This window comes from Lytechinus variegatus, chromosome 5, assembly GCF_018143015.1.
Source record: "Lytechinus variegatus isolate NC3 chromosome 5, Lvar_3.0, whole genome shotgun sequence".
Lineage (NCBI taxonomy): Eukaryota > Metazoa > Echinodermata > Echinoidea > Temnopleuroida > Toxopneustidae > Lytechinus > Lytechinus variegatus.
The window spans coordinates 20,977,313-20,995,853 of record NC_054744.1 but is presented as its reverse complement, the minus strand read 5'-3'; the positions used below and the strand labels follow the sequence as shown (position 1 = coordinate 20,995,853).

At 37.3% G+C, this 18,541-nt stretch overlaps 1 protein-coding gene across 1 annotated transcript; it reads left to right on the top strand.

The window, feature by feature from the left end:
• Positions 1–445: 445 nt before the first annotated feature.
• On the top strand, positions 446–11,051 carry LOC121414810 (oxytocin receptor-like). Its single transcript, XM_041607867.1, has 2 exons — positions 446–645; positions 9,051–11,051. The coding sequence occupies exon 2, from the start codon at positions 9,081–9,083 to the stop codon at positions 10,323–10,325; it is 1,245 nt and encodes a 414-aa protein (XP_041463801.1). The 5' UTR covers positions 446–645; positions 9,051–9,080; the 3' UTR covers positions 10,326–11,051.
• The last annotated feature ends 7,490 nt before the right edge of the window (positions 11,052–18,541 follow it).

The window sequence follows — 18,541 nt, the reverse complement described above, 5'->3', positions numbered from 1 at the left end:
TTAGCTCACGTCATTCACAAACTCCCAATTTTATGCCTTAGCCCGGAGCTGGTCCGTCCAGCGAGTAATAATACTGAAAGCGGTATCACGTGACCACCTTACAGTAAGTGTTGGGAGGGGTTGGGAGGTATATAGAGAAATACATAGGTAAATTACCTTTGGTCAATCACATCATATGAGTTCCTTACATAAGATATGTTGTTCATTGTCTGGAGATGGATATAAGCATCGCGTTACAAAGACTGAAAAACACTTCGGGCAAATGATACTATAGGGTTGTCTTGTTGCAGTGTCTAGAATGTACTTAACTCTTTCTGACCAATCAGTTTATTACTTTTAGGGGTAATTGACTTACGACATCACATCGGGTTATCGCAGTTCTTTGCCTTTGGAAAGGAAACAAACTCTAAATTTCTGCTTCTAATTCTTTTTTTTCCAGGCCCACTCCGTGACGTAGTTTTCTTCGATGGTTTCTCAGTAGGAAGCCATAAAAGCCAATTTCATCCAGAATCTTCTTCTCACCCTTCTCTTTCTCTTCCCCTCCTCTTCGCTCTCTCTCTCTCTTTGGATCAAAGAAGAAGATGGGAAGGACATGATTGTGAGCTGTCTCCAGTTTTGACTTCAATTCATCTCTTAAAATCTAATGTAAGTATACTTTTGGTTGCTGTTAATTACGATCATTTTTGTTGATAATATTACCACAACCAAATCGTCAAAACCGCGATCGCTAACCGGAGTGAATAATCGTCAAATTTCAGACCGTTCTGGGATTTGTGGTTGTGGACTCCCTCCTTCGCCTGACGAGTTGTTATTATGGTTACTGGGATGTGTACGGCATCAATGAAATGTTTCGAAAGTGGGGTCTTTTTAGGAATCATTTTACGTTACGTAGAGGTGTTTGGTATGATTTGGAGGGAAATTCAAGATGAAACACAAGCTTAAAGAAATACTTTGCCAGGTCGATTTGAAAGCAATATTAATGACGAGCTAGTGATTCCATAAAGAATAAACTTGTCATTTAACAAATGAAAAAAAAATAATCGACCTGGCGCAATTTTTTCACCCTTTGTGACATTTTGTTGCGACGTTTGACCGTATTCACATGATTAAGATAATATTATATGTTGCTTTTTTTTAAACTTCATCCATTTATTCATTTATTCATTATGTAATGATTAATCCCAGATAAGATAATATAGTATTTGCAGAACGAGAAACAAATAGTTAATTCCACATTCACATGTCCAGAGAACGTTGACACCATCATCGTTATTCACAGCAGTACAAAGCAGTCCAACCCCCCCCCCCCCCTTCTCCGCATGAGTGTTCCCAAAATGTCCGGTAAACGGGTACTTTTTCGCGGGACAAGTCCGGCCGGCAAATAGTAAAAAAAACGGGGTGTATTTGTATTTTCACCCGAAGATTTCTTTAAAAAGGGGGTGTTTATTATCTCTCTCTTTGGACTATTGAGAAATTTTAAAAAGGGGTAATAAAATATCTTGAATAACACAGAAAAACTGATCAAATCCCGGGATCAAATTCCTGCTAGTTTTGAAATCTCATTCAGAATTACTTCATTTTGAAAAGTAAAGTACGGACCTTTTGTTGGAATGAGAGCTCACCTGAGATAGGGGGTACATTGAGCAGTGTTCGGGAATTAGGGGGTCTCCAAGGCAAAATAAAAAAAGCCTGCGAAAAGCCCTCGAGAGGGGGGTTCAGAAATTTTGGCAGACCTTCAACAGGGGGTGCTTTCAAAGGGAGGGAACGAGCATAGGCGTACCCTAAATAACTCTAAGGGGGGGGGGGCGGGTTCCAAACCAACACCCCTATAAAAAAAAATCGTTCCCAGTGCCCTGCTAACAAGCATTCCTAATGAACTTACAATACTATACCATTTTCTTGGTGTTTCACGAAGTTGACGATTTAATCATCAGTCAGGGACACTCCTTAGTGGTCACACCGCCAGAACTTTGCTGGAGCGGTCCTGGAGCGGCGAAAAATATAATAATTGCTCGGCCACCGCTGATGGTCCTACCGCTCCGAAATTTTTGAGCTGCACAAAATATTGCGAGCGGTGAGGAGTGGCAATTTTCCGCCCCCGCAAATTTCACCCCCTCTCCAATAACCCCAGTCAAAGTTTGGCACCGCTAGAGGCAAGTTCGTGCACGATTGGGTCCGCTAGGCCAATGCAGAAATCTTGAAAGCTGGACCACCGCTGCTGTGATTAAACGTTGCACAAACTTTGGTAGAGTTGGTGGTATGTGTTTTACGAGCGTACACGGGATTTCTGGAACGGTGTCGGGCGCTGAAGCAGCTATCCATTACGGTAATGAACTTTGGTTTGGCGTTGGTATGGAGGTGACCCCGCTAAACCAACGCTCGCTACCGCTCACTACCTTTAACCATCGCTAAAGCAACGCCGGCTTCAGCGATGCACCGCTAAGGCAACACCCGTGTTTTTGATTTTTTCCAATTTTGCGCGCGGTGACGAGCGTCGTCGAAATTCGACCCCCTCTTCCTACCGTTCAAGGACCACTCCGAAGTTCTGGCGGTGTGGTCTTTAAAAGTTTTTGCAGCATTCCAGTTGGAACCACCTTAACGGGAGTCGAGTTGCGAAACCAATTGTGATTATGTAAATGGTAAATGAATACAGTATTCCCCGTTGCGGCAAAGTCTCGATGTGATCAAGTTTGATTAATAAATGAAAGCTAATCCGCCTTGTATATCATATTACTTTCTCCTCATTTTCATTCATCGATTTTCGATTAATAACCTCTTCATTCATTTTTTTAGATTCAATCAACCCTCGTACTTGCTCTCGGCTTAGGAATTGGATAGGATTTCTATCCAAGTATGAGAAATGAATCCCGTTTTGTACTAGGCGACGATCGCTTAAAGCCATGATGACTGTTATTTTGGATTGTAAAAACTGTATTATGTGCTTTTTTATGTCTTAAGACATAATGATATTATTGCCTTCATATTGGCATTCGAGTTACAATGCAGCGATACCTTCGCTTAAATCATTAAAGAGGTCCTGCAAATGACATTTTCATTAATGGAAGCGCGAATGTGAATTTTGATGATCGATTTTCATGTACATCCTTTGTGTCGAGACAATTATCCAATGATGCAAGTGATTCTGAATCTTCTCAAAATATGTTGCATTCAATTTTGTCTCTTAGTTCCAATACAAAATTCACTTAAACGTGTTTTATTTCGTTAAGATAATGTTCAATATGTTTCCTGCTTCATAACTTGAAAAGTTTATGATTGATTGATTGATTGATTGACTGAATGATTGATAGACTGATTGATTGATTGATAAACAAATGGAACATGGAGGAAAGAATAAATCTGATTGATTGACTTCATTTGCCAAATCACAAAAACAATATATATAGATTTTATAAATTAAAGAATGAAATCATTAGGCTTGAACAGGTTAACTAAATCTCAAAAGCTCATTTCCATTGGGTTCCCACATACTGATATATAGTATTGCACTTTTTTTTATTGAGAAATATAAAATTTAACTTGACCATCCTTTATCATGCTTATTTTTCATATAAGTTCAATACGAGTGTATGTGCATTAAGTTACCGTCACATCCCCTTTTATCGAGTAATCAATCTGCTCCATCTGCGAAGATTATTTGGTTTCAAAGTTCTTAAAGGACAAGTCCACCCCAACATAAAGTCGATTTGCATAAAAAAATATTTTAAAAAACAATTAGTATAACACTGAAAATTTCATCAAAATCGGATGTAAAATGAGAAAGTTATGACATTTTAAAGTTTCGCTTAATTTCACACAACAGTTATATGCTCATGCTGGTCGGTATGCAAATGAGGAAATTGATGACATCGTCCATTCACCATTTATTTTGTACTTTATTATATGAAATATTCAAATTTTCTTCTCATTGACAAGTGAAACAGCGATTAATTCCTCCTTGAACATGTGGAATTAGTATTGTTTAATACTATATGGTTCAGTCAAGTGGTCCTTATTGTCAAATTTGCAAAAAATGAAATATTTTAGAATTCAAACAATATAAAACAAAAGAAATAATAATAATAATATAGGGTATTATCCACCTTGTTAGGTGCTCAAGGCGCTCCTATACCCGGCTAAGCTAGGCGTTCATAGCGCACACAGCAGCTTTTTAAGGAATTACTTCCTACCGAGATATTGAGATAGGGACATCATCGTCTGTTTCATTTATATGTCACTGAGTTGTACATACCACTGTTTGTGAAAAATCCGATTTTGGTGAAATTTTCAGCGCTATGCTAGTTTGATTTTCTCTATTTATTCAAATAAACCTTTTTGGGGGGTGGACTTGATCTTTAACAGACAACCTAATGGTATAGAGGGAAGGGGATTAAAGAACATAAGGAGAAAGAGAGAGAGAGAGAGAGAGAGAGTGGGTGGAAAGAGAAACAAGTATACAAACGAATGAACGGGGAGATGGTGGCTGCAGTAGTCATGATAGTGTGTTTTTGCTCCGCAACGCCCGACGGATTCGGGAACACAGTAAATGTTTTGAAAATGCCAGTCAAAATTCAATAAATAGCTCGGAGATCTTTGTCGAAAATTTGTGAATCGGAACAGCAGGTTCATCTGTAAGTTTCGGAGCTGATGATAAAGTTCAAATATCTCGTTTGTCCACTGAGAGGCTAGGAAGAAACTGAAGTTTTGAGTCACAAATTTGCAATAAGGACTTCTCGGTTTTTATTGTCATGAGGGGCGTTAGACAGGTAATAAACTATGTTCTTGAGTCCGTCGTGCGTCTTGGAGCTAAAGCTTTTAATTATGCATCTACTGCATGAAGATGCAGAAGAGTTCGCAAACCAGCATCTACATAAGGGTATATCTTCTGGGGCCCGTTGCAGAAAGAGTTGCGTTTAAACGCAAGCCAAAAAAAAATCAATCGCAAGTCCAAAATGCGCGCTGTTGATTGGTTGAAAATCAAGTTGCGCCTAAATTTGTAGAGTTGCGATTGATTGCAACTCTTTCTGCAACGGGCCCCTAAACATGCACGGACAACATGTCACTGCACTATGGTATCATGATCGTGAATTGTTTATACAGACTGGTTAACAGGTGTCATCTAACTCTTCTCCTTGATGTCATTATAGACACCGCCTCCTCCGTGTCTTGACTTTCAAAAGAAATACCAACTAATTGAATTCGAGGTCATTATCACGGTGTCATCGACACCCATTGCTTTCCCATCATGCATTATCGATGGAGAATGTTGGAAGATAATGTGATATCCACAATAACTGTCTTCATTTTGGCATGAATATGATTTTTTAGCCAAGGGGAGGGGTTTATGAAGTTGTTCGCAAACTGACAGAAGCATGATTCCTGACTGGAACATAAAATGACATATCGCCCTTTTCTAGTCCTCGTTTCTTTTCTCGTGTGCCAGAGGCGTTCCCCGCCACTATAGCTGTTGCTTTTAAAGTATTACGCCTTCTTTTTTTTGCAAATGATTGTGTAAAATTTTGTTTTGGAAAATTATGTTTTGTAAAAATGGAGGGAAATTAATATTAATTAGAATAAATGAATAATTGACTGACAGACTGATTGACTGAATGAATGAACGAAAGAACTGATGTAAATGAATGGACGAATGGATAGATGACTGACTGAATAAATGAACGATGTCATTTATTGCAAACACTTTTACATGTTAAGTCGATTCGGAATTTTTTTTTCTCATAAATAAAGATGCATATGATATCAATTTAACAGTGGATATTCACTAGATTTTTTGCTATGTAAACAAAGTAAATATTTTTTGCAACTATATGGTGAAAATGCAAATGAGTTTCCTTCTTTTCACATCAGAATGAGATTTTCATATTTTCTTCTGCTATGCTTTTTTTCTAAATAAACTTGATGTTGAGATGGGTGTATAGATAAAATAAAATGTAATTTTAGGCGTGTTCTTTGATACATAAAATGAGTTCGAAGGTTTTAATCAAACATTATCACGATGTAAAGGCCACTATACAAATTGATCGGAACTCTTCAAAACATGTAAATCTATGATGAGAGATGTTCTGCATACGAGTTTTATCGACAAAATACTTGTGAATTATAAGCAAGTTGATTTTAATCTTATCCACGCCCCAAATAATAATGTTAATATATTTTTAGAGAATAATGATTAGTTCGCCAGTGAACTAATGAATATTAACCCTAAGGGAAGTTTTTATTTATGTAATAATATGTATTACACATTTTTTCCTAAGAACTAATAGGCATTGGGTTTTAACTAATAATCTAAATACAAATTCATTATGGTTCAGTTATGAGGACAAATGCGAGAAGGAGGCCAAGATTATTTGTTAGCTTATTCATAAAGCTGAATTAAAATAAATGTAATAACTCATGAAATATCATAATTAATATTCAATTAGCAATTCCCTATGACCAAGGCAACAAATCCAAATAAATTCTTTTTGTTATCCCTTGGATATGTATGGAGATAAATTATAGACTTGATTAGAAAAAAACACGCATGTTTCAAACATCAAAATATTACTAGATTTCAAGTGTGGCGTGCAGAATAGACAGAATAAGTAGAATAATACCCTGATATGCAAGCTGCATCTTATACCAGGGGTGAAAACAAAATAATGTTGATATTGAAATGATTATGAGTGACCAAAAACCCGGCCGTGACGTCAAATTGAATTGTTTGGATGAAAAGTAATCATAGCGAGATCAGGCATTAATTGGTCCCTTTGACTTGTCTCTCCATGCCCACCAACCCCATCCTCTCCCCACTCTCTTTCTCACTCTCACACATTTGGGTTCTAAGATATAAGTATAGCAATAACCTTTCCATGTTCTTGTCGCACTATATTTAAAGCGACAATCGTTGATACCATTTTTGTTTTAAGGGGAGAATTCAGCTGTGAGATTATCGTGATTATCATAATTATGCACATACATTTTTCATGACATTGTTTCTATTTGTTTCATTGAGTTAGCAGACGTTTCTACATTATATGCCATGCACACGCTTTACACAATACGAACAGGTCAACACGGAATCTATAATTCAAAGAATATTGAAACCATTGAGAAAAACATGGAAAACTCATTCAATGGAGTCAGCTAGATTGAAAACAAGTCAATATCAACCAGGGGCATTTTCGAAAGCAGAATTTCAATTATACTTTTATTTTCGCGCCCAAGGTTCGAAATCAACATTCATGATTGCAACGTAGATTAGTTTTCTTCCGAAATAGTGAAGTGTTCTGGTGAGTGTTTCATAAAGCTGTTCGTAAGATACGAATGACTTTACGCACGACTGGTGATCCTTTCTTGTGCTATGTGATAACCCCTGTATAACTGAGTCATGACCTAAGAACATGTTCCAGTCGTGCGTAAAGTTGTTCGTAAGTTAAGAGCGACTTTAAGAACGACTGGTGAACCTTTCTTACGCACAAAGCTATCACCAATGAGCATTGAATGGTGCATATTCACCACAAGAAAGGATCACCAGTCGTTCTTAAAGTCGCTCTTAACTTACGAACAGCTTTATGAAACACCCACCTGGTGTGATTTGATATAACCAATTCCATATGTTTGCGCAATTCGGCGCCACAATGCACGCAGGATATTGAGGTAAGAAAATGCGATTGTGTATTTGCCATGTACGAAAAGTTTTGCACCATGAATTCCGCCCCAACATTGATTTAAACAAATTGGAAGAAAACATTGGTTTGAAATTCTAACTTGAGCTTAAAATTAGCTTGAGTCCTTTGTGAATCCTTCATGCAGGAATATGTGAATCTCATAAAAGTGCTCTTGCCATTCACACACATTTTCACCATTGCATGTTTACTATACATATTTACATTTCTATGAATATATTATCAATATTATTGATTTCAACAGACTGTAGTCTGAGATATGTTTTTTTTTATTTGAACTTCAGCTTATTTGTTTCCCATTTCTATCAACCTATAAAACAAAATTTTGATCATTATCATCAATGGTATTGATTTGCGATATGCAAAAACAAAATGCATGTAAAATAATTGTGAATAACACCGCGGGGAAAGTTCACGTGACGTCATTTGTATATAAAATGGGATACATCAATATATGAGTCACATATCTAAATAATTTCCATCTATTCAAGGATTTCAAGTGCAAAATTATTTGGCGTCCACGGGGATTACCGTCTCCAAGATTTCAATTTCGGGTTTCCCTCTCTAATTTCAGGGTGCGTAATCGTCCATGCTGATATTCTTTGCAGGCAAGCACTCGGAATGGAGACAGATAATGACTCTAACAACTCCCGCCAAAAATATTAATCTTCATGAAAGCAACATCCTTCCCCATTAAGGGCTATTTGGATATAGTCTGTGTACACACGTGTATAATGCAATATCCGGAAAATGGAATGTATAATATGCTCTTGTCTGAACTAATTTTCTATTCTTTTGGTATTTTCATTTTCGGGGGCTTCACCATGTTCATACCAAGATCTTCATCTTAGATTTTAAGATTGTTTAAAAATAATGTAAGCCAAGTACTAATATCAACTTAAATTTTAGATATTAAAGGAATGGTAGTAACCAATTTGATGTAGTATTGAACTTGCTGCTGGTAAATTATAGTTTGGGGACTTTTATCCAGACAAACATTATTATGTTCATGTCATTATATACAGTAATAGTGATTTACGGAAACCTGTCTGCTCAAACAACAACTATTTTATTTTCTTCTCTCCCCCACTCCTCCCCCAGCCCATGCCCACCCACCCCCTCTCTCCCTCTCTTTGTCTCTCCCTTTATCCTTAATTCTTCTTCCCTGTACGTCAGTCGAGAGCTTCTCATTATATTATATTATCTTCTGATTTTCAAATTTTCCTCATGATCTTACGTTCTTCTTTAGTCACAACACCTTCCTCGTCTAGGCCTATATACATAATATCTGAAATTGATAAGTTAGATGACATAGAATATAAATCGCTTTAATTTCTCATAACATTACTTTTCTCTTCTCATATTCAGTGACCAAAATCAAATCTGGCCGATCTAACCATGGACCCTGCCGAAGATGAGACGGGGCATCTTCCTGGATGGTTGACATCAACAGTATCCCCCATGCCGGACTATACATCTGACCTCCTCAACACGACAGAACCACCCAAGAGTGGTCGGCCTGTGACCTTCGACCGTGACGTCCGTATCGTCTCTCTCTGGTTTCTTTTCGTCCTTGGATTATTCGGGAATATGTGCGTGTTCATGTGGCTCTGGATGAACAGACGGCGCAAGTCACGGGTTAATAAGATCATCTTTGGTCTAGCTGCAGCCGATCTCTGCGTATGCATCTTCACCATCCTAGGATCAGCATTATTCGAGATGCTCTACTACCAATGGCTGGCTGGTAATTTCATGTGCAAGATTATAATGTACATGCAGACCGTATCCATCATGGCTTCGAGTAACATGCTAGTCTTGATAGCCATCGACCGTCACCAAGCTGTCAGGAGTCCTCTGAAAGAAGGACTTCCCGCCTGGCGCATGGTAATGGCAGCTTGGGGATTCGCGCTTCTCCTCTCCGTCCCTCAGCTCTTCCTCTGGCGTGTCAAGAAGCATGGCAACATTGAAACATGCGGAACCGATTTCAAACTTCGTCCAGACTGGCACCGCATGGCATACCTTTCCTATGCCGCCGTCGTCACGTTCTTTATCCCAATCTTGATCATTTCCGTCGCATACGCTCGAATCTGCAAGAAGATTTGGGACAAAGCCCACGACACCTCATTCGGTCGGCGACCTGTTGGTGACTTCATCCAGCGTGGCGGCAAGATGCGCATTCAGAGTACGGGATCAACCTCGCTAAACCGCGCCAAGAGTAAGACCCTTAAAATGTCGTTCGTCATCATTCTTGCTTTCGTTATCTGTGGACTTCCGTACTTCATCGTCGAGATCATGAAATGTTATAACGTTTACAAGATTCACCGCTTTGTATATGGTCTTCTGGGAATCTTCGCCGCGTCCAACTCGTCGGCGAATCCTTACATCTTCCTCTTGTTCAACAGGGGTAAGTACGGACGATGGGCAGACTGTTCTACTGGGTTCTACAGCGGCATTAGGAGACTTAATAGACGTCATACCGAATTCGATGCTCCTCGTGCGAATTCATCCTCAAGCAACTCTCACTTCGAAACCATGAAAACGATAGTGGACAGTAATAATGCATCATTCAAGGGAAGAAATGGAACAGTACCGAATAGGAACATTTACAAACCGGTCCCTCAAATACGAGAACACAAAGTTTAGCATGTTGACATTGTATAGGAGAAAGACTCAACAATGCAGCACAAAACATCTAACTTGCCTTCATAAGCTTATGAAAAAGAGAAATATGGACTAAAATAATATTATTTGGACAGAATTGATATGTAAAATAGTACTTGAATATGTATACAAATATATTTCTATATGAATACGCTAATATTTACTTAACAAATACCATGAATACAGTTCGTATTAGTTACGTCGCTGATAAAAAAACATGCTGTGTCCTCCGCCTGTAGTTGCATTAATACCTCAATGGTGCCAGCTGTGAAGTATATGAACACTAGTTGCGCTATTACCCATGCTAAATTTCGGAAGACACAGATGGTTGATACTGCGGAAGCATCGTCTTGACGAGATAATGATATATTTAAACTTGATAAGTCGATTGAATAAACTTCTAATGTTGAAATGGCCAATTCCACTAACGTCGCGAGATACTTGGTGGGTGTATGTATTTTGCCATGTCTAAAAATGATATAACACTCTTTAAGTCAAGCTGACAAGATAACCATCTCGCCATGTTAACATATAAACTTTTAAAGCTGACTTGGTGAGATGAAGAATCTCGCCATGACGACATATCACTTTATTAAAAGCCGATTTGGCAAGATAACTTATCTCGCAATGTTGACATGATAACGCTCTAATGGCAAGATAAAATATTTCGCTACCTCGTCAAATCGTTAATTTTTTTTCTGCACAATATTATGGAAGCTTAAAAGTGCCACCGAGATGTTGAGATAATTATCTTGGGAAGTCGACATCATGATAGCAAAAGATCAGATGACGAGATCCCGGATCTCATCATGTCGACATCTTTTAGAAGAGATGATCATTATGTCATGATCTCGTAACTCGTCATGTCTACATCTTTTAGAAGAGATGATCAGATGACATGATCATGGATCGAAGATCTTGTCATCTGATCATCTCTTTTAAAGGATGTCGACATGATGAGATCCAGGATCTTGTCATCTGATCATCTCTTCTACAAGATGTCGACATGATGAGATCCGGGATCTCGTCATCTGATCATCTCTACAAGATGTCGACATGATGAGATCCGGGATCTTGTCGTCTCATCTTTTGCTATCACGATGTCGACTTCCCAAGATAATTATCTCAACATCTCGGTGGCACTTTTAAGCTTCCATACAATATACACCTGCAGCAAGAAGAAATGTTGAACACTAAAGCTGTCAAATCCTTAATGAGGGCACACTCGGATGCATTGAACACAGAACGTCAATCTTTGACGCAGGGAAATGACGCACACCTGAGTCAGTGAATGACGCATTGTGCGAAGAAAAGCCCGAAACAATGAGAGAGAGAGAGAGAGAGAGAGAAAGAAAGAAAGAGGAGGAGAGAGGGGGGAGTGATGTCTGCATGGCTTGTCTTAATTTGATAGCCTCAAACCTGTCGTAAAGCCATCCATCCGGTGTAATATATTGTACAGCTATTTGTTTTATGTATTTATTTTTTATTTTCGGGGTTAAAGCTGTTGTTTCGAACCAAGCAGAATCATTCATAGACTCATAATAGACTAGCAAGATGCTCAACATCAAATGATTCTTAAAAGTGCAAATCGTGATACGCGCCTGGAATTACGAATTATGTGTGCAACAATAGTTTCTCTGAACAGGCGATATGAATGTGCTCTGGGTTTTTTTTATAAACTACACATGAAAATGGGAAGAAAATAATCATCTGGTATGAATTCATAGATTTTCAAGGTATCTGAGATAGGTGGGAATATATAGGCCTACTCGGTTTCTGTACTATGTACTTTGGATTATAAAGAAAGATTTGTAAATACTTATTTTTCAAAATAAGCGATTTAATAATGATATGCATCCAATACTTTTAACGTAATGAACATGATAAATGAATGTGTAATTAGCAAGTTTTTCCCCCTTTTAATTATTTGATCTTGGCCCTGTTAATCGATATGACTGTAAAAATGTACGTACATTCACTAAATCGGAATATCTCCTTTCTTTGTTATGTTTATAATTGCCACCCCCATTTCCATTATGGCACATAGATGTCACTTTTTGGTGAATTGTAACTGTCACTATCACTCTCCTCTCATTTTAAGGGGGATGTTGTTTTAGTTGTTGCTTCGTTAAAAGCACATCGATTTATTTTGTGACATGCATACTATTTTCAAGACAATCTCAATTATCAATTCATTACGACGTTCAAATGCCTGCACTGGTTCAACTGTTTATGATTATATGTATTGTAGTTAAGTGTGTAAGATTAAGAATAACTTATTGTCAGTATGATAAAATTCGATGTGTAAATGATTCGCCTTCAATTTTGTTTGCGTGTGCATGCATTCTTTAAGAAAAATCGTAAATCGAATTAGAAATATCACATTCGACAATTTGTTTTGATTTTAATGTTCTTATAAGACAGCATACACACTTTGATTTAGTTCACCAAGGTCACTATCAGTGTTGTTAACATGCATGTCTAAATGTATAAATTGTAAACTTTGTAAGCAAGTATGACACAAAATGACTTCAGGGGAGTGTTTCATCAACATTTTTGTCCGACAAGTTTTCAGATCTGACATCTTTCTCTGACTCTGATTGGCTGTGAGGCACTGTTACTATGATAACTGTCGGATAAAATGGGACTTGTCGGATAAAACGTCCGACAAGTCCTTTCATGAAACGCTCCCCCGATCTCGATGGCCCAACAATGTTTTGCTCTTGCCTAATGCGTTTGATAAACATGGGTCTGACCCCAATATAATGAGATGGTCAAAATTAACCAAACCATTTACTACAAAAGGACCAAAACCTTTTTTTTTATTTTACAAATTCTTCAAAAGGTGTGGGGATTCTGGTATAATTTGAGAATTAGCGCTGTTTGACAGGTGTTTTAACATGTAGGACCTTCAGGGGCGGGTACAAGAGAATGAGGGGAGGGGAGAGAAAAAGAAAAAAAAAGAGAAGAAAGAAAGCAATAGTAAATCACTTCGAAATCACTCGCATTTTCCTACTCGAAAACAATTTCTAATAGGGCAAGTAATGAAAAGGCGAATCTATCCGAAATTGGGTCATCCCCCCAATAAAAACCCCTGAAAACTTGATTGATTTTCATCTTAATATCTGTATTGGTGGTACGTGACAGGGACACAACATTCTACAGGGTATTTTATATATACAAAATTGGCTCAAATGGGGGGCTGTGTGCCCCCATAGAATAGCACTTATTGCAGAAGAAAATGTCAAGCAACTTTTTTGTTGTCTTAAGGCCTGGTCACACCACCCGAGCGTTGTTGGAGCGGGCGTGGATCGGTAGGGAGAGAAGGTCGAATTTCGCTCACAAAATCTAAAAAAAAAATCTAAAAAAACAAAAAAACAATCGAAATCGAAAATGGTGAACGGTAGCGAGCGGTGATGATTTTCTCTCCGCTCCAACAACGTTCGGGCGGTGTGACCAGGCCTTTAAATGCGTAATCAGATACCAGTGGCGGATCCAGCTGGGAGGGGGCACAGTCGGCCCGTACCCCCCCCCCTCCCCGTGAGAGGCATAATAGAAATTTGTAATGTAAATATACCATTTTTACCCGAGTGTGTCCCCCTTTTGAAAGTGAGGACCTTTTATCATTTTTTTTTGGACTCGTCAAATTTTCCGCGGACGAAATTACCTTCAATTTGAGGTGAAAACTTTTTTTTTTGCTTGTCCCATTTTCATCGAAAAACGTGCTCCCCTTTGGAAAATCCTGGATCTACTCCTGTCAGATGCGGTTCATGGTATTCATGACCCCTTCCCTCTCCCCTATTTCAGAGAAGCTAGGGTCTTCCGCTAACATGGCAAGCGAAAGCCATTACTTGAAAATATGTATTCAAAACTCGGCCAATGTCACTTGCCCTAGGCCTGGTTCTTCTTCGAAATTCCAACAAGTGTTTGCTCAAATTATACAGCCAAGGCAGGGATTTTATGCCAAGTATCGATTCATATTAGCATCGGGACATTCAAGACGAGTCTTACGCGTAGGAGGGTTTACTCGAATTGATTCAAGTGACTGCCATAACAATCCAACATAAGATCCTCCACGCTTTCCTTCTTGAGTAGTGTAAGAAGGTCAGGTTTTCTACGCTCATCAAATGTGAAGGTTTGGTAGAACTGTCAAGTGTCATATCACTTTCTGTGTACAAAAAAGAGCAATTGTATTAAATGTACGAAAAAAGAGAAGTGAAAATCTCCACGTTTTATTTTTTTCGAGTGTTACTTTTTACTTATCCCTTGGAATAATGGACTTCCTTTTTCCCCTCGACGTTCGATTTCCCCTCAATAGTCGTTCTAGTTTGACTCTTGTTTTTCTTCTCTTCCGTTTCGCGGTACTTGATTTTTCTGCTTTTTTTCATTACCATAATCTTTCTTCACTCTCTCTCTTCCGGGGCCCGTTACATGAAGCTTAGCGATTGACCTTACAGTCGATTTATAAGATTGAGTGAACATAATGAACAATGTATGTAATCAATCATGAAAATCAACTCCATGATCAAGTACGAAGCATTGTGTTTCGGGGATCTGGTCCCCGTTTCATAAAGGACTTGTAACATTTGCCATTATGGCAACTACCATGGAAACCTTCATTCCGATTGGCTGCTGAGCCCTGTTGCCATGGTAGTTGCCATTATGGCAAAGTTACAACAGTTGCAAGTCCTTTATAAAACGGGGCCCAGGGGGGCGTTTCATGAAAGGACTTGTCGGACGTTTTATCTGACAAGTCCCATTTTATCCGACAGTTACCATAGGAAAAGTGCCTCTAAGCCAATCAAAATCATGGAAAGATGTCAGATCTGACAACTTGTTGGATCACAATATTGATGAAACGCTCCCCAGGACCCTGCCTTACAAAGAGCTGCGATTCATCTGGTCAGTCACAACAATGGAAATCCAACAGCCCTAACATCAGAAATGCAGGTTCAAAATATTTTGTAGATGATATGAATATTCATTCATCCACTGTTTCCTCGACAATTCAGCATGCTTCCTTTTCGTTTACAGAGGACATGATGCATGTTTCCTGCAGGAAAAATTATGGCAGTAATGGACTTCCATATAGTTGAGGCTGATTGGATCAATCACAATTCTTTGTATGGCAGGACCCAGTCTCCACTCAGACCCGTCTTAGTGTAACCTTCCCTTACATGAGCGTGGCTCATTTTTTGCCTATCACATTTCTTGTATAAATCAGCCCCCAAAACAAAAATAAAACACATGGAAACCAACTGATGGAGTTTTACATTAGTCCTTTATAATCATATATACTTTATTATTAATAACATACCCCAAAATATGAAATTTGTATCTTATCATGACCATATTTAGTTTGCTATATACATCAATATTTTACATATTTTTATTGTAATTAAAAAATCTAATTTCAAAGGGGGGGGGGGTGGTGGTTATAAACTGGAGCATATGGATAATATAATGTACAAAATTATGAAGAAAAAGCACAATTGGAAGTCAAATCGAAAACTAAAGCACGAAGTCTATACAAAGGATCAAGAATCATTTTCACTAACCTAACAGATGATTGATCCTCATGGCCTACAAAGTATAAGGTACATCATATAAAGCACAAGTTGCTTGTTATCCATTTTCGGAGCTAGAACACTTTTATTGTAAATACTAAATGCACCTATCCTTCCAGGTAGCAAGAAATATACATGTTAATGTTTGTGATGAGAAACATCGATGTAGGCAGTAGTGTTTCATGCAGCGGCATTTCCGTTCACACACTTAATGAAATGATAACATAAGAATGAAGATGGAATGTTTGTACAGCTCATAAAATATTCATAAACCTATACATGCATTTCAGATAGAAAACAAACAAAAATAGAATATACTCATACTTCCAAAAATAATAATGCCAATGTGCATTCATATGGCGATTTCTACATGGAAATTATCTATTTCGATATACACAATTGTTATCATTACCCTAGCTGGGTCAAGTGCAGCACTATGTGGATGAATTTCTTGGTACGGGAAATTACAACTACTCTTGACTTGTAAAGCAGAAAAAACAACAACAATGGTCTGCTTTGGTAAAAGAGAAGGAATACATAGCCTTAACTAAAATATAGGGGTGTGTTTCACCACAGGCTAGTGGTAATGGTAACTTTTACCACAGGGGGCCAAGTAGTCAGTCAAAATTAAGGTTAAATGGTAGTTACAGCAATGACAAAGTTGCCATAATTGCATTTTTTTTTAATAAATGGGCTGCAATAAATGAAGGAAATGCAGTAAAATAGAACAAGTTCAGTCCATTGAGCCCCAAAGATACAGCTAAATTGCAATGATTTCTATTGCTTTTCAGAGACGGATATCAGCAAATTGCAATCTACTTTCCATGAAATTATACATGAATACTGACATTAACATGTATACATACACTAGTATTAGCACTAATGGTTACTCTAAATATTGCCCTAAAATACTCCTAAATCTGAAAAAGAAATTTAGAATGACGAAATCTGGGTTAAACAGCACGTCCTTTACTTTAGAACTACATGTACACGCCGGTCTGTTTTCCTCATGAAAATCTTCAATTTGTTGTTGGGTTTTTTTTTTCAGTTAACCACATTTTCTGGGACAGCTTTGTATGACAATTGGGCAAACAAACCCACCATGATTTTAAATACAGCAAAGAATTGATGAAAAAATAACGTTATCAAACATTGAAATCAGGAAATTATATTTTTCCTCAAATATATGATGGAAAATATACTGTACCTTTAAAAGAAATATTTGGGATGCAAGGAAATCAATGTTTGTATTCAACTTTTGTATATTTTTTTTAAAAGGGTAAAAAATGTACTTTAGCAAGACAATACACACGAGTTAAAACACCAAATATTTACTTTAAAAAAACACAAAAACCCAATAGAATTTCAACCTAAATGACGAGAATGACATAAAACCATAAGAAATGTTGTTTTATTATTAATCCTTTCAAGTTTTAAACTTTTAAAGCTCATGCACTAACATATAATATTCCATGACATAACCATTCAGAATGTCTTTCCTCCTCCCTTTAGCACTATTATAAATATATATTCATAAATTTAATATCTAATCATAATCTATATACTTCACACACAATTTATACAGCAATAATGCAACATTAAAAAAAATATTCACACAGCACACTCATTTTGAATCATATACGATATGCTAAACGAAGCAAAATATATCAATAGATGAAAAACTATTAGAGATAATCAATTATCTAAACAAAGATTATTTCTCTTCATACATTCATATTTTAAAGATTGCACAATCAAAGGGAAATGACAAGAAGTATATGAAATACGATTTGGGATTTGCTGTATGAAAAGATATATCGCATGAACAGGGCACCGTTTAAATAAACTTGTCATCATTGACAAGTTGTCATTCACTAGCATTTTCAGTACAACCTTTGGTTTTGATTCATACAGAAGCATTGTTGCTAAGGCAGCACAGAACATGACTTGTCAAAGGTTATAACTCTTCATGACACGATTCCCATTTACAAAGCTACTAAAAATTGAAAGGCCTTCTGTACTTAAAGGACTAGTCCTCCCCAACAAAAAGCTGCTTTGAATAGAAAGAGAAAAATGAGACAAGCATAATGCTGAAAATTTCATCAAAATCCGATCTAAAATAAGAAAGTAATGACATTTTCAAGTTTTGCTTAATTTCACAAAGCAGTTATATGCACATCCTGGTCGGTGTGCAAATGAGGGGACCGATGACATCACTCACTATTTCTTATGTATTTTATTATGTGATATATAACATATTTTAATTTTCTCCTCATTGCCATGTGGAAAAAATATCATTCCTCCCTGAACATGTGGGATTCCATTATTTTAACATTTTGTGGTTCAAACGAGGGTCCTATTTGTCAAATTCATAAAAATTAAAATATTGTATAATTCAAACAATAAAAAACGAAAGAAATAGTGAGTGACATCATCGACTCTCTCATTTGCATATCACTGAATTGTGCATATAATTGTTTTGATAAAAATAAGCAAAACTTAAAAATGTCATAACTTTCTTATTTTACATCCGATTTTGATGAAGTTTTCAGCATTATTCTTGTTTGATTTTTCTATATTTATTCAAATAAACTTTTTTCTACGGTGGACTTGACCTTTAAGGAGCTACAT

Coding starts and splice junctions, on each gene's coding strand:
- LOC121414810 (XM_041607867.1), top strand. CDS start 9,081: ATGGACCCTGCCGAAGATGAGACGGGGCATCTTCCTGGATGGTTGACA.